Source organism: Diadema setosum, chromosome 17 (genome assembly GCF_964275005.1).
Source record: "Diadema setosum chromosome 17, eeDiaSeto1, whole genome shotgun sequence".
NCBI lineage: Eukaryota > Metazoa > Echinodermata > Echinoidea > Diadematoida > Diadematidae > Diadema > Diadema setosum.
The window spans coordinates 12,839,070-12,854,650 of NC_092701.1; the positions used below are offsets into that span (position 1 = coordinate 12,839,070).

At 39.3% G+C, this 15,581-nt stretch overlaps 1 protein-coding gene across 1 annotated transcript in view; it reads left to right on the forward strand.

Moving 5' to 3' along the window:
- LOC140240999 (nuclear receptor subfamily 6 group A member 1-like) overlaps window positions 1-13,604 on the forward strand; it is a 51,652-nt gene extending 38,048 nt beyond the window's left edge. Inside the window, exons 5-7 of the mRNA XM_072320776.1 lie at window positions 1,971-2,026; window positions 11,890-12,601; window positions 13,366-13,604. Of these exons, the coding sequence (XP_072176877.1) occupies window positions 1,971-2,026; window positions 11,890-12,601; window positions 13,366-13,604 (1,007 nt within the window). The remainder of the gene's footprint in view (window positions 1-1,970; window positions 2,027-11,889; window positions 12,602-13,365) is intronic.
- Window positions 13,605-15,581: the final 1,977 nt, after the last annotated feature.

A 15,581-nucleotide genomic window follows, 5' to 3' on the forward strand; every position in this document is an offset into this window, starting at 1 on the left:
AAGGGAACCTTTGGTTATCAATCTACTTGTCTATTAATCATCCGTTAAGAAACTTGGCTGTTCTCACAGAATGTCCATGCGTTTCCTACAATAATTGCAAAACATATCAAAATGCACATAGCGTAGGCCGTCATGCGATGATTAATGTAGACCAAAGCCCAGATCCACCAGCCTGAAAATCTCTGGACTTCCCATAGAGTGATTGGGGGGGGGGGGGAGGCGACTGTCCCGTCATCGCTGACTCATTTCCACCAAAAATGTTTCCCCATGGCAACTTTGTCCTTGAGAAAGAAAGAAGAATTAGGAAGAGAGAGAGAGAGAAAGAGAGAGGCGAGAAGATGCAGAAAGAGAAGGAGAGAGAAGTAAAGAAAGAGGGAGACACAGAGAGACAGAGACAGACAGAGAAATAGACAGACAGACAGACAGACAGAGAGGGAGTGAGGGCAAAGAGGAAAAGAATCTTAACAGATTGCCGTGTGAATGTGACATAACATTACCTTTTTTTATGCCCCTGATTAACATGGCCCCGGAAGTGACTTACACTGCTGCATGCCTGATACAATCGACTGCCCTCTCCTTCCCTCCCTCTCTCTTTTGAACGCAATGAGAAGAGCCGTGCAAGACATCACTATCAAACAATCATCAAGATGTCGTCATTCTCTTCTCTAGCTTTGAAAAAAAAAATAAAAAGATGACACCATTAATGTACAGTGTATGTCCTTATCAAGCTCTTTATGCAGGCGTAATCACAATGACAATATCCAATATGATAATGATACGAAGAATTTCATTATCATTATTAGTAATGATAAATGTATAGTAGCTATAATGATGATATTTCTGCTGATGATATTGATAATAATAAAACGGCAAATATTACTGTCCTTCCCTTTACAAAATACTGAAGTCGCGGAGTTGTTCAGTAGTTGACATGTTTATTGTTATTGATAGTGCTATATTCAAAGACACTTGACTAGCTGCAACATGGGTATGCCGTAATTTTAACAATGACAGAAGTAAAAACATACTCAAACAGTACAATGATATACGGTAGAAAGTGTCGTGATTTGTATAAACTCGGTCTTCAGCTAGGATAATACCGTTTAGATTATGAGTCTGAATTCATAGTATAGTTTCTCGCGTTTCAACTCATTTAATAATTGATATAATAAATCAATCTATTTCCTTATTTATCAACCGATCTTTTATATTATTTGTGTAAATATGTGTATGTGTCTTTTGAAGATGTCATTTTAGCCCCCAAAAGCACCCAAGTTGTCTCCCTACACGGTCAATGATTATATCCCCAAATATTGGAATACATGATAAGTAGCGTTATTGCAACTTTGAAAATGGAAGCTTGCACAAACTATTATCAGGGTGCTTCCAGTGTCCTTATATCCCCAATGACAAAAATAAATCCACTCTTAGATAAATGTTTATTATAGTTTTAGGGATCATTCTAGGTACTGAAATGTGGTAGAAGACATCGTAATGGCAAGAATCACGACTGGGACGCAGCTCAAACCGATGGCTGTAATAATGGGATAGCGCCAGCTTGTGTTTATTGCTGGAGAGGATTACTTCGTTATTTCCAGAGATAAATCTTATCTTTCTTTTCCTTGTCCTTCTTTTTCTTGTTCTTCTCCTTTTCATTTTCTTCTACTTGTCCTTCATTTTAACCCCCCTCCCTCTCCTCCTCCTCCTCCTCTTCTTCCTCCTCCTCCTCCTCCTCCTCCTCAACCTCCTCCCCATTCGTTTTACGTACGTGTTGACGAACTTAGCCGCGGTAAACCAACAATGACGATACATAAATCGGCATTACAAGTTGTTTTGAAGAAGTTTAGTTTCAGAACAATATCGCAAGGTGATCATTCATGTAGGATTTGAACTTTTCACTGTTTCTTTGCTCAATTGTCTATTTTCGCGGGTAGAATCTACATGTTATCTCTATCTTTTCCTCCTTCCAGCTATTCGTGAGGATGGCATGCCGGGTGGACGGAACAAAAGCATTGGACCGGTCACGGTAGGTACCTAAATTGTTACTGTCGCGAGGTGAAAGTGCAATCATATCATAATGTAAACATAGTGTAATGGGGTTCCTCATCTGTTTAAAGTGTTATTTGTGCTTTTTTTTTAAAAAAAAATCAAAATAGATATGATAGGAAATCACAATAAAAAGTGAATACGTATTTAAAAAAAAATCAAAATAGATATGATAGGAAATCACAATAAAAAGTGAATACGTATTTGAAGGGTTGTAATTGATGTATATGAGTTATAACAAAGTGATTCTAAAAGACTAAAGATATCCTTAGCTTTATCTAATGTTTTGCAGATTGTACCTCCCTGTGCCCCACGTGACTGTCTGCGTGAAATATCGTTTATTTGTAATATCTGTCTGTCTCTCTCGGATACATTTTGTTTGTCATGTTTGTTTGTTTGTTTGCTTGTTTGTTTGTTTTGGCATTGTATTGGCTGCGGTCGTGAGGACTGTTTTTCTGCTTTTTTGGGGGGACAAGTCACCACATTTTCCTTTCCTGGTATAGCTTGCATTTCTCAATTGTGTTGGGCTTACCATTCGGCCCTTGTTATTTGTCGTTTGTTAGTTTTGTTAGATTGTTGCGCTTGATAACATAGGATGATACGCTTGAGAGAAGAGATGCAATATTGATCCGCGATATTTTCATCTTGCGACAACATTATCTTACTAGATTGTAAAGATCAAACCTGCGTTTTTGTCTCTTGCGCATTCCATTACCGAACCATGCCTTTGAAAAGTACAAAAGAGAAACATTCTCATGCCCCCTTTTTATTGATACCGAGGTCTTCCCGGGGATAGGAGATAAAGAAAAGTAACTGGATGTACCAGGTCGTCATAAAGTCAGGCTTGTTTGTGTAAGTGAGATTAACTATATTCTGCCGGGAGATTTTGAGCAAAATAACAAACAACCCCAGAAATTCTTGGTCACAGATGTCTGGTTATTTCTTTAAATCATTTTTCTCACTTTTTTAAGCCATGTCTTTAAAGTGCGTTAGCGTCCTTGCGCTTAGAAAAAAAAAATCATTTATTTATGGATGCGTTTAAAACGGTGAAAATCTTATCTGCTTTAAGTAAAGTGGAATGCATCAGTTTGGTCTGTGACTATTGACGTTCAGAATATTTTCTGCCATTCAGTGAGGTACGGCTCTAAGGGAAGATTGTCTTCATTGCTTGATCCCAATCCATGTAAATGACGAGAATACCCGCAGACGAGCATGCGCGCAGACGAGCACTCGGACACAATGTCTAGATAGATAGATAGATACTGGTTCATTTCATCAAAAGGAAAGTACATAGCAGCCCAGAGGCTGAATTGCGTATCAGTGATGTAAATGTATAACAAACGAAATAAAACAGTGCAATACAATAATCATTCACATTAAACAGATGCAAAAAGTGAGCCTTTTAACATCAACAGATACAATTTTCTCTTAAAATACAATATTCCATCTAACAACTAATTACACATTAATGATTACAACTGAAAATAAAAGCAACAGATTTAGAATATAAAAAGATACAAATAGACCTACAGTTGTATATACACGTACGTATGTATATACATTAAACATACATGTGCCCCACTGACAATAATAATAACTCTTACCAAATTTCAAATCAAATACTCAAACACTACATAAATTAGCAATATACTTATCTACCTTTTACTTTACTGTCAGCTAGCATTGATAACTTTTTAACCCCCACCTCCCCCCCCCCACAAAAAAAAAAGGAAGCAATAAACTATTCACATCCTCACACAAAACTTTGAATAGACTGCTCAAAAAAATTGGGAAAATCAATCAAATCAGCTAACAATTTATATCATTTTCACCATTTAAAAAATATAATAGCAACACAGCTTTCAGTAATGAGAAACGGCAAAACACATCAACGCCCTAAAATAACCACATAATGATGTCGAAGCTCAAATCAAATGCTCAACCTGTTAGAGAGCCAGATCTATATCCCCAAAACTGCTATATGCTTCAAAACTGCTACTGTATACCGCTCAAGCACAGGTGTGTATGTAGACGCGTAGAATGGAGTGTGTTATGAATACGAGAATGACAGAGAAATTAATGATACAATGTAGTAAGATTAACGCGCAATATTCTTTGTGACCTGATCGAAGTACGATTTATCTGTGTATTTCCTGTGCTTATCTTATCATAGAAACTGCTTCAAAATCTGATATGGGGACTATCTGTATAGAAATATGTATAGATGGGAAAGGAAATCTATGAAAAATTAAGAGAAGCCTTGTTTCATGGTTAGATGAACTTAATGGAAAGAGGGGGAAAAAGAGTAATCAGTGCATTACCTAACATAATACTGAGGATATGATTATTCGCTTAATGTTTAACAAGATAATGTCACTGTGAAATACATTATCTATTCATCAAAGCTTGAGGAAACTACGCAATTCAATAAGATTACAAAAGTTGAATGATTTTGGTTTATTCGCCACACACACACACACACACACACACACTCACACACACACACACACACACACACACACACACACACACACACACACACACACACACACACACACACACACACACACACACACACACAAACACTTTTATTGCTCTGCATTTTTAATCAAATGTATTCAAAAACGTTTTGACCAAAGTTCAGTTCCTGTCTAATTTACGATGATTTCATATCCCCCTCACGCCCCTCCCCTGAAAAAAAAAAAAAAAAACCTCCTTAACAAAAAGCCTAACAATATCATTTACCAATATGATACTCTTTTAATCATCTGCCTGTTGTTGTTTGTAAAATATTTTTCTTTTTTCTCTCTGACACAAGGTCTAATCAAACGAAATCAGTATCGATATCAGTAAGACGATGTACGTCACAGACCGTCATCGGCTGTCAACCGACGTCCGTAGCAACGGTACCGCACTTCACCGTTAGCTTATGTTGCATAGCGCCATCTACGCTTCTACGATCAGAGAGAAAAATAAAATGAGTTCGTTTTAGCCAACTTTTTTTTTTTAAAGGGACTGTACAGTACTGGTTGAGGTAGGGATTCATGTTTTGAACATTCCTAAGTGAGATAATGAGAAACATCTTATGAAATATGAAAGAGCATGTAATTTTAAGAAGGATTCAACATTTATTTCATGAAAATTGGTTTTCAAATGGCTGAGATATCCAAAAAAGTGTTAATAATAAAAGGCGACATGCCACAACTTTATTAGGATCTCTTTGTTTCACCATGTTTTTGGATATCTCGGCCATTTCAAAACCAATTTTCATCTAATAAACCTTTGATACCCCTTAGAACTGCATGCTCTTTGACATCTCATAGAGTGGTTTCTGAATATCTTGCAAAACGTTAAAAGCTAAATCTTCACCTCGACCAGAACTGTACACACCCTTTAATGTATATTTCCGGGGTAAGGATGAATGGGTCATCGAAATGAGAAGGATATGTCATGATGAGATATTATTACGAGAAAGAGAGATATACCCAGTTGGGAAAGAGCCGAAGAAAGAATAAGGGATGAACATTAACTCTATAATTCGTCATAAATGTAGATGTCTTATTAAAAAGTCGGCCAAAGACATATTATTATATCAGCATATTCATTAGGACGCTCTCACACCTTGAAATACACATCTTAACACGGAACAGGGTCATGGATCTTGACGGAACACTTTTTTTGACCCAATATTTTCTAGTATGAGAAGTTCCATGTTCTGTAAGCCCATGTTACGGCATTAAAAACAACAATGATAATAATAGAAATCCGAGAATGGAATGACAAAAAAAAAAAGAAGCTAAAAAGTGTGACATACTGTGTGTCATTCCTCTCCGAAGTTATGGCCAAAATTTTGCATCTGCGACGGAGGAGGACAGGGAGGGGGAAGAATGAGGGTGGAATTTGGAGAGACACTGTTCAAGATGAGGTGAATTCGACGCATAACTTCCTTCTTTTGAAGACAGATAATGGGAAACGGGGAAAGAAAGGGATGGGGCTGAATAGAGGATGCTCAGAAGAGTCAGAGAAGGGGAGAAAAGGGGAGGGGGTAGAGAAAGGAGATGGTTAAAGAAAAGATACACCACTCCACTGTTCATCTGCCTCTTATGCTCTGTATCTCCCTCCCCCTCCCCCCCCCCCCTTCTTCTTAGACTTTGTCTGAGTTTCTCAAGGTTGTCTGGCTTAGTGTTTTCCATGCGCATTGTCCGAAGTCACACGCGTGTAATCCACTCCAATGGGCGGGCGGTATGGAAAAAAGGTAATATGATCTTTTGTGACCATCCTAAAGGAAGGCTGACCACTCTCAGAGATCCCCAGAGGGGAGGTAGGACGGTTCGAGAATGAAAAAAAAAAGAAGATACCCTCTCCCCACATCCCCTCCCCCCGTACAAAAAAAAAGGCCAAAACAAACAACAAACTACAAAATATTATAATACTTTGAAATGCTGGTGTAGAAAAAAAAAATGTATATATAATATATATATATATATATATATATATATATATATATATATATATATATATATATATATATATATATATATATATATATATATATATATATATATATATATATATAATATGATAAAAACACGAACAAACCAACGATTTCATGAGGCGGATGTTACGGAAGTGACGCTGGTGATATTGATCAGTGCGTGTGTCGATTCAATTCCCAGACATAGCTTTCTTAGCATGTTTCCAATAGACTGGAATAATTATGTTGACGCTTATAGGAATTGTTGTTACATGCGAAAGGGTTTGAATGGCTGTGTTTATCGCCTCCTACTTTAACATTAATATTTGTAATCCACTGAAGAGCAAGGGAAACCTGAACCACGTCGAAACCATGACGCTTTATCCCTTTCTGGTAATGCCTAACAGTTCCGCGACGAGATTAGCTGTCTATAGGCCAATGAATCAAGTCATTTGAAGCAGGGCAGAAGTCTTGCAATGACAGTACAGAGCCAAACCAAAATTCGAATAAGGATATGGAGAAAGCACGATCGTGGGAGACCCAAAGTATTTGTAGATAGAAAATCACCATCTACATGTAACTGTAACTTTGACAATGGCAAGGGATTATGCTGTACTTAAGCTTTGCGGCTCGTCACTATTAGTGAACGCGCGCCATCTTTAGACAATAACTGAACTTGCCACATTTTTCCTCGTGAGACCAAAATTGCAGTTTATCGGGGAAAAAATCAGCATCCTATTATCCATTCCGACAATGCTGACAACCGTGAAGGTCCAACGACTTTCTGCGCATTTTAACTGAAATAGGAATATTCGTAAACAGTCATTTATCTTGAGTTCTAATCTCCTTGTACTTTGATCGCTGAAATGCCTCGGAAGAGTTTACAGGCAATGAATGATAATGAATATCATACCAGAATTTACGGTTTCGGAAATCATCCGTGGTCGAACAGAGATGGGTCTCATGATCGGACCGCAGGGCTCGCATCTACGTCAAAGAGAGGTCTGCCCTCCATACATGATTTGGAAAGTGGTTAAATCAACTCCGGCAAAAAAGATCATAAATCCTGCGATCTGAGTCAATCCTGATCTTTGGACGCCAGGAACCATAAAACAACATCCGCTCATTACAGATGAGAGCAAATGTTTCTCTTTACTTGTTTTGCTTTGTTTTGTTTGTTTTTCCTTCACAATTCAGTCAGCTTTAATCAAAAGCGCTACGTCGAGATAGATATCGGTACCGTAAGACATCCAGTGACGTCATTTCTCCTCCGTTGCCTACCAATCGCTCGTAAGAGCACTCACGTATGTTGATGGATGTTTATGGAATGTGAAATGTTATCCTGATCGATATAGCATCATCCCTATAGCACTGAAGGTTTGAGGATATTAAGAGACTTCATTTGTGTGTGTGTGGGGGGGGGGGAAGGTGTCTAATTATGATAAATACTAATGATCAAAATGCCTCAATTACTCTATCTTCAACAAAATATATGATACGCATGTAGTCTTGAATCGACAAGACGAGATTGAGTACAGTACATACCGATATTTGGATTTGTTTTCTTTCCTAAATTCCTCTACCGATCATGGACTTTAGCGCACATCACTTTTTAGCTTAGTGTTGATACCACTATCTATTTCACTTTCCTTATCTGTATGTAAATACGTATAACGATGCCGCGTTTTCACAAATATGGAGAATTAAGTGTATCAGACTAATACAAATTAAAAAAAAAAATCTTCACTATTTTTCAATCGGTATACGGATGTACTCCGTAAATCATTTTCATAGTCCATGAGAAGGGTATGCATTCTTAGAGAAATTCACCACTGTGGAATGTGGGCATTAACGGGAAAGAAAGAGCGTTTCTTTGTTGGAGTGGGACTGAAGTAATCGGTGCTGGCAGGGAAAGGCTGTACACACCTCGGACTGACGGGTGATGGCAAGTGTGGCAAATACTAGTAGGGGGAGGGGAGTGGGTGGAGGGAAGGGGAGGGGAGGGCTGGGAGGTAAGAAAGTAGGCGGGATGGGGCACAAAAGACTTATGACTCTCATTCCGCCCAATGTAGTGCCAGCCAGTTAGCGAGTTGTAGCCCGGCGGACATGCGTCCTTGGCCCGTTACGTAACGCCTTAATTAACGACTGAAACATGCAGGAGGGAGTGTGCAAGGCCACGTCGAAGCTAATGATAAGCCGAGACATCACGAATGTTGTGCCGGGGACTGAGCACGCGTGGGGACCGGGAGCAGCGCGCTGATTCAGATTCGTAGAGGGATCCTGATGCTGACCGTAGCTTATGTACCAGACCACTTTCTCGACGTTTGTGAGATTTAAACAAAAATAAACAAATAAATAAATGAATAAAACTTATTTCGCGCATATAAAGATTTGTAACACTTCTTTTTTTTTCTCAGACCCATTTTACATCACTAGGTATAACTTTCGGAAATAAATGTGTAGGTTAGTTTCCAGTAGGGAAAAGATCATTAGATGTCAGAAGTAGATCAGAAATAAAACAGAAGATTGTCTGTAGTCGAGGCCACTATCTAGCAGTAGTATACCCTTTTCCTCACTCCCTGGTCACCCTCCTTTATCGCTATTCTTTCCAATCAAATCAGGATGACGTAACTTGAAGGACGCCATCCTTTTTAACTCACTCATTTTTTCTTTCCTCGCTGCTCCGCATGGAGAACAATTAGAATGTCTTGTGTAAGTGTGTGTATGTGTGTGTGTGTGTAACTTGCATAATATGCGTAACAGGCGAGTGTGTAAGTTAGTGTGTAATGATGCATCGTCTTTTCTTACTTTTTTAACTCTGTAGTGTGTGTGTGTGTGTGTGTGCATTTTTGCATTTGTGCAGCTGTGCGCAGCGTTCACATATACCCTCTGCGGAATCTTACGGCTGTTCGGCGACAGAAAAAAACAAACCAAAAAAAAAAAAAAAAAAGCGCTGATTCTTGGCGCATGAAATTCGAGCACGTTTTATGTAAGCACGTTTTTGTCACCTTGGACGAAAAGCGTGTAACCAATTTTAGCTCGCTAGCAAGGTCACCGTGCTGCACATCGCCTTAATTCTCTTGAGTTCGTTCAAATGGGGGGAAGTGGAAAGAAACATTAAGCCTCACTTCTTGAGAGTTTGAAATTAGTCGATCATTTTTGCTTTCAGGCTACGAGCGACGTAATATTATCTATGCTCCAATAAACCCCGACTGTCTGGTAAAATCAAGGCAAAAAGTGAGAAATGCATTACCAGACAGCTTTTAAAAGCCTGCAATCACGATAGAATCACATTTAATATGTATTAGTGCTCAAATTACCGAGAAATTAGACTGAAATATAATTTTTGATGTAATGTAAGATGAACATGACGAGCCTGAGAAAATCTGAACGTCTCATTTAGTGGATGATCACGCCAGTAGCTATCAGACTACAACCGGCATAAGTGACAGAACTTTTCAGGACTTTGTTATCATCTCAACAATTGGAATCAGTGTAGCTTTGGGTAATAATACAGTGTAATTACTATCCATAAAAAAGGGTGCTTCATGTCAGGTGCAGACAGCTAACAGAAATTCTAAGGGTATGTAATTCGTGCAACAACTACCGTCAGAAGCGTACACGAATGCACTGAGCAATTTCTATTTTCAAGGACAGATATGATACTATGTGAGGGTTTGTTTTTCAGACAGTCACGATGGATGATGCATGCTTTATTATTCTGCGAAAAACAGCCTTGGCGCGATTCCTTCCTTTTTTTAAACTAAGATTTGCGACATTTCTTGAGATTATACTACTAAGAAATTTGGGTGATTGTTGTTTACTTTACCCTTTGGGCTTGTGACTCTCAAAGTTATCCTCTAGTCTTAGGAAAAGACTCCGTCTCAGACTTCAAATTGGAATTTTCCGTTACGAGATTATCCTTTATTGTACCACAGCCAGCTACGGTGGGCATCATCTTTTCTTGATTTTGTGAAAGCGTCTGTATCAGGAGCCTATACTACTTACTGTCTCCAAAATGTATGGCATACTTTCTGCGTTGGGCTGTCACGTAGCCGCAGTCCTGATCTTGTCTACGATTTGATATCCCCTCCCCCTGTTTCCCCATGAAACCCCTGGAAATGAGGTTGATGACGTGGGACAGCGTTAAGCCATTGCTTACGGTATCACATTGCGCTATGTATCAACCCTGTGAGGTACTATGAAATATCGGATGCAATGAGTTAAGTCAGGAGTGGCGTACGGTACACGCATTTTGAACAATTCATTTTCATGTACCAGTGTGCTATGATTATGCAGTCTCAAGAACTGTACTTTTTTGAAGTGCAATGTGTATTGCAATCATATTGTAAAATGGGCGCAATTTTCCCTTAAAAGAAGGGGATTACGAATGTCAGTTATTAAGAACAATTATATATAATTATACATAAATACAAATATTTTACAAAAACGTGTGTCGAAAGTTCATAATGAAACATGTTCATATAGCGCTACGCGATGTAGTCGAGCTATTTGGTCTCTCAAAAGTATAGAAGTAGGCTCTATAATTATGCTTTCATTGTTAAATTTACGACAAAGATGAAAATAATATGGGACAAATAAAGTACAGATTGACGTTAATTTGCATGTTTTGCGCATTTATCAATTTCAAGAACTCAGTAAGACGAAATGTTGGCCAGAAGAGACATGGTATTTAATGAAATGAAATTTGCAATGAAATTTTCAACAACTAACGGACGTCCTGATACGACCGTCTGTCCGTCATTCCATGCAATGCTTGATAGAGTGCCGCAACAAGTTCCATCGAAAGCGAGAACAGGCAGTGATACAGTTTTCCATGATTTCATGGTCAAAAGAGAAAGATTAGTAACGTAATGAAGTCCTTGGTCAAAACTAGGAAGACTGGTAACAGAATGAATTTCATGGTCAAAACGAGAAATATTAGAAACAAAGGGCGTTGTATGAGCAAACCAAACAAGTTTAGTAACAATAAAATTTATGGTCAAATAAAGAGAGTTTAGAAACAATGAATGTCATGGTTAAAAACAAAGATAAGTATAGCAAAGGGATCTTCACGGTCATAACAAGAAAGATTAGTAACAAAGGGAATTTTATGGTCACAACAAGACAGATTAGTAACGAAGAGATTTTTATGGTCAAAATAAGACATATTAGTCTCAAAATTAATTTCATGGTCAAAACAACAAAGATTAGAAAGAAAGGAAATTTTATGGTCAAAAGAAGAAAGACTAGTCACACTGATTTCTGTTTTGTGAGATCAGTTAGATCATTTTGTGTTGGGATTGGTGACTTGCAGAATCTTCGACTAAGCAATGTTTTTATTTTTCTCTCATTTTATTTGCCACCAGCTCACCAGCGAGGAAATCGAGCGCATCATGTCCGGTGAAGAATACGCACGAGATGAGATGAACGGCATGACCACCAAGAGCCCAACGAATGGCAGTGAAGGAATCTCGCCCACCTTCTCCCCAACCTCGGTCGGCTCAAGCTCCAGCGAGCACTTCTTCGACTTCACCGCACACGCTGCCAGCGTTGCCGGCATCTCCGCTGCTGAGTACGCGCGTCGCGTCGAACGCGCCGAGCGCGAAGTTACGCGCAACCTCGCCCTTCTTCCCGAAGTGGAGGCGTTGATCGTCGCCGAGCCATCGGAACCAATCACGCTCCCCTTCGAAGTGAGTACAAGCAAGCCGGTGGGATATGCGCAGCTCTTCGAACTTCTCTGCAAGCTGATGGACCGCATGCTTCATCACGAAGTCCAGTGGACCAAACGCTTGCCCTTCACTTCGAAAATCCCGATCTCCGATACGACCGCCTTGCTGACAACGTGTTTGATCGAGCTGCTGCTCTTAGCCGTGATGCGCACGCAACCACTGGACCTCTTCACCAAGCTCTCCCACGTCCTCGACTCCTACATCCCCAGCGAAGACGAGCTGCGAAAGTTCGGCCAAAATGGACTCGAGATCATCGACGCCGCCACCAGCGCTCTTGCCAGGTACAGAGCGCTGCAGGTCAGCTTTCAAGAGTACGTCTGCCTCAAGGTCATCTGCTTCCTTAATCCAGGTAACGTCATCAACCTTGAACCTTTCCTCAAGCACTTAGCATTAAGTTTTTTATCAGTAGCATAAAATGACTGCAAGTACTAAGAATGTACGTTTTTAACCTTTGCTAGTTAAAGACCCAGGTTTTGGGCGAACGAACACACACACACACAGGCACACACACACACACACACAAAGAAAAACATGCAGAGAACTTTGCAACTGATTTACAAATTGCCCTACAGCGACGTAAATTAACATGCAGGGAACGCTTTGGCTCCAACATCCACACCAAGTTATTCCATTGATGATACGTACATAAGGGAGAAGAAAACTCCGAGTCCTTGAAGTGGAGATGTCCCAACTTTTATTTTACAAGAAAAGTATTCCTGTGCATGGTGCTGCTTAGTCTTCTCGCTCGTTATTACTCTCTCCCACCTGCGCTTACTTTGTAGTGATAAGAAGTTTGTTTGTTTGGTTTTTGTCTTTGAGTATAAAATGATAAGAATTTTGAATTTTACTACATATCATTACCTAAGAAAACCCAAACACATTTCTCACATTTATAATCACGAAAATACAAATTGCAGATGGGGGCTGCCAGCGAATCGATTAAAAATTGATACAGTTGTTACGCAGAATTGAGGAAGAGAACTGGGACTCTTGTGACATTCAGTATCAGCAATAAATTTAGTTGAGATGTATATCTGTGTAATCTGACCACCATTCATTGAAGTAATTAAAAGTATATCATGCACTGTGGTGTTTTTTCTTTTCTGTCCACAGAGGTCCCGAATCTGACCAAGGTAGCAGTCATTAAGGACCTGAGCAAGCAGTACTACTATGTACTCCACGACCACGTGCAGCTGAACAACAACATCGCAGCGGACCGCTTCCGCGAGCTCCTCATCCTCATACCGCAGATCCGGCACCTGGCCGCCAAGTGCAACGCCATCTCGTTCAACAACGCGCCGCTGCTCTTCAAGGCCATTATGCACGCCGGCGTAACGGGCGGCAAGCGCTGACGTACTGCGTAGAGAGGCTTGTGACAGCGCCGGCGTTATAAGATCGGCGGCTGAAATGATGAGATGTAGCAGCGAGGGTGTTCATCCTCTCGGAGCAGAGAATACGATTGAAGGGGAGAGCACTAAGACCTTAGAATTGCTGCATAAACTTACTTAAGATGTAGAAACGGGGACGCCACTGGGAATATTGCGGAAAAATATCTTTGAAATGGGCAAGGGAGAGTCTTTGGGGATGAGTGTTTAAGTATATAGTGTGGGGATGTGGTTAAAATAGTATCAAAGGCTATTTCATACTAAACGCGAAATACAGTGAGACAAAAAAAAACAAATAAAAGACAAACCTCGTGACGTGTGTGATCGTGTTAATTTTAGTTATGCAATGGGAGAGTTAATAGACATTTCCATTATGGTGTCTGCCTAATGTAGTCAGATTCTGGTCGGGTATGTAGAAGAGAGTAACGAAGATCATTTGTCAAAGCTAATCGCAGAAGAATTGCTTTTTCTCATCGTTTAATACGTGACTTCTCTTCATAACCTGTCTCGATAAAAGAAACAGGGTGTGTGTTTTTTTAAGTGTTAACGCATTACAGCCCAATTATCGTTTGTAGGAACTAACTTCAACCAGTTACCAGTCGTCCAATAGTTACTTATCCAAGTCTGTGTAGGTCAATCTATGTAGGCCTTCTTGTGATAGGTAGATGAGTATTACAAAAAAAAACTGAATCTAAACATTTACCTAAATATTGTGATGGAATCCTCCTCTGTTTTTCCATCCGATCTTAACTGTCGCAATTTTCTTGAACTTGAAGACAAAAGAAAAAAAGGCAAAGGATGAACTAAAGCAAAAATTAGTACTTAAAGTACGTTTTGTTTACTGTCGTTTTCAGGAAGAGCAATGCGTGATGATATGTTTTGGCACGTGAAGTCTTCACTCTGTCCCTCGATCATTCTTGAAGATATCCGTCGCTTCGTTAAAGGGGCCCTGAAATCCAAATGCATGTTGATTAGTGTTGATTTATGATACCCTCAACATCACTTTTGCGGCAAAACAAATATCTAGAAATATTCCATATATTATTTCTAATGATTTTTTCTTCTATTTTTCTTCAGATTACTTGGGAATGCCCACAAAAAATCCTTCCAAACCAATCAATATTAATATTCTTGAGATGACATCATCTGTCAATCATTGCTAAAGTACTGAAATGTTTAACTAAAGACATTGGAATGCACCTTCCTCTAGACTCAGCATAACTTGCATGTTTCTGTCATATTAATGTGACTAACAAAAGACATGGCGAGGGAACATGCAAGTTATGCTGAGTCGAGGGGAAGGTACATTCCAATGTCTTTAGTTAAACATTTCAGTACTTTACCAATGATTGACAGATGATGTCATCTCAAGAATATTAATTTTGATTGGTTTGGAAGGATATTTTGTGGGCGTTCCCAAGTAATCTGCAGAAAAATAGAAGAAAAAATTATTACAAATATATGGAATGTTTCTAGATATTCGTTTCACCGCAAAAGTGATGTTGAGGGTATCATAAATCAACATAACTCAACGTGCATTAATTGGATTTCAGGGCCCCTTTAACTGATGCTGGTAGCGGTGCCTACGAGACCGACAGAGAGAGTGATTTTGAAGGCTGGATGATGTGTTCGTTACTTATCGTGACTGCGTAATGCATGCATATAAGAAAAAAAAATGAAGTGAGTACGTAAAAGGAGAGAAATTTGGGTGGGGAAGCTACGTGAAAGAGTCTTCTTCATCTTGCTGGAAAGCAGTAGAAAACGCCAATATAAGAGAAATATTTAAGATCGTGAACGTGGGTAGTTTGTCTTTAATCGGCCTTTGAAACATGACTGCCTTGGTCTTGTAACTGATGTAAATTCATAAGTACATGTAGCTCTTCATATTAGTTCGTGCGTATATTATAAACTATGATTATTATTTCAAGTGTACTCTAAACAAAA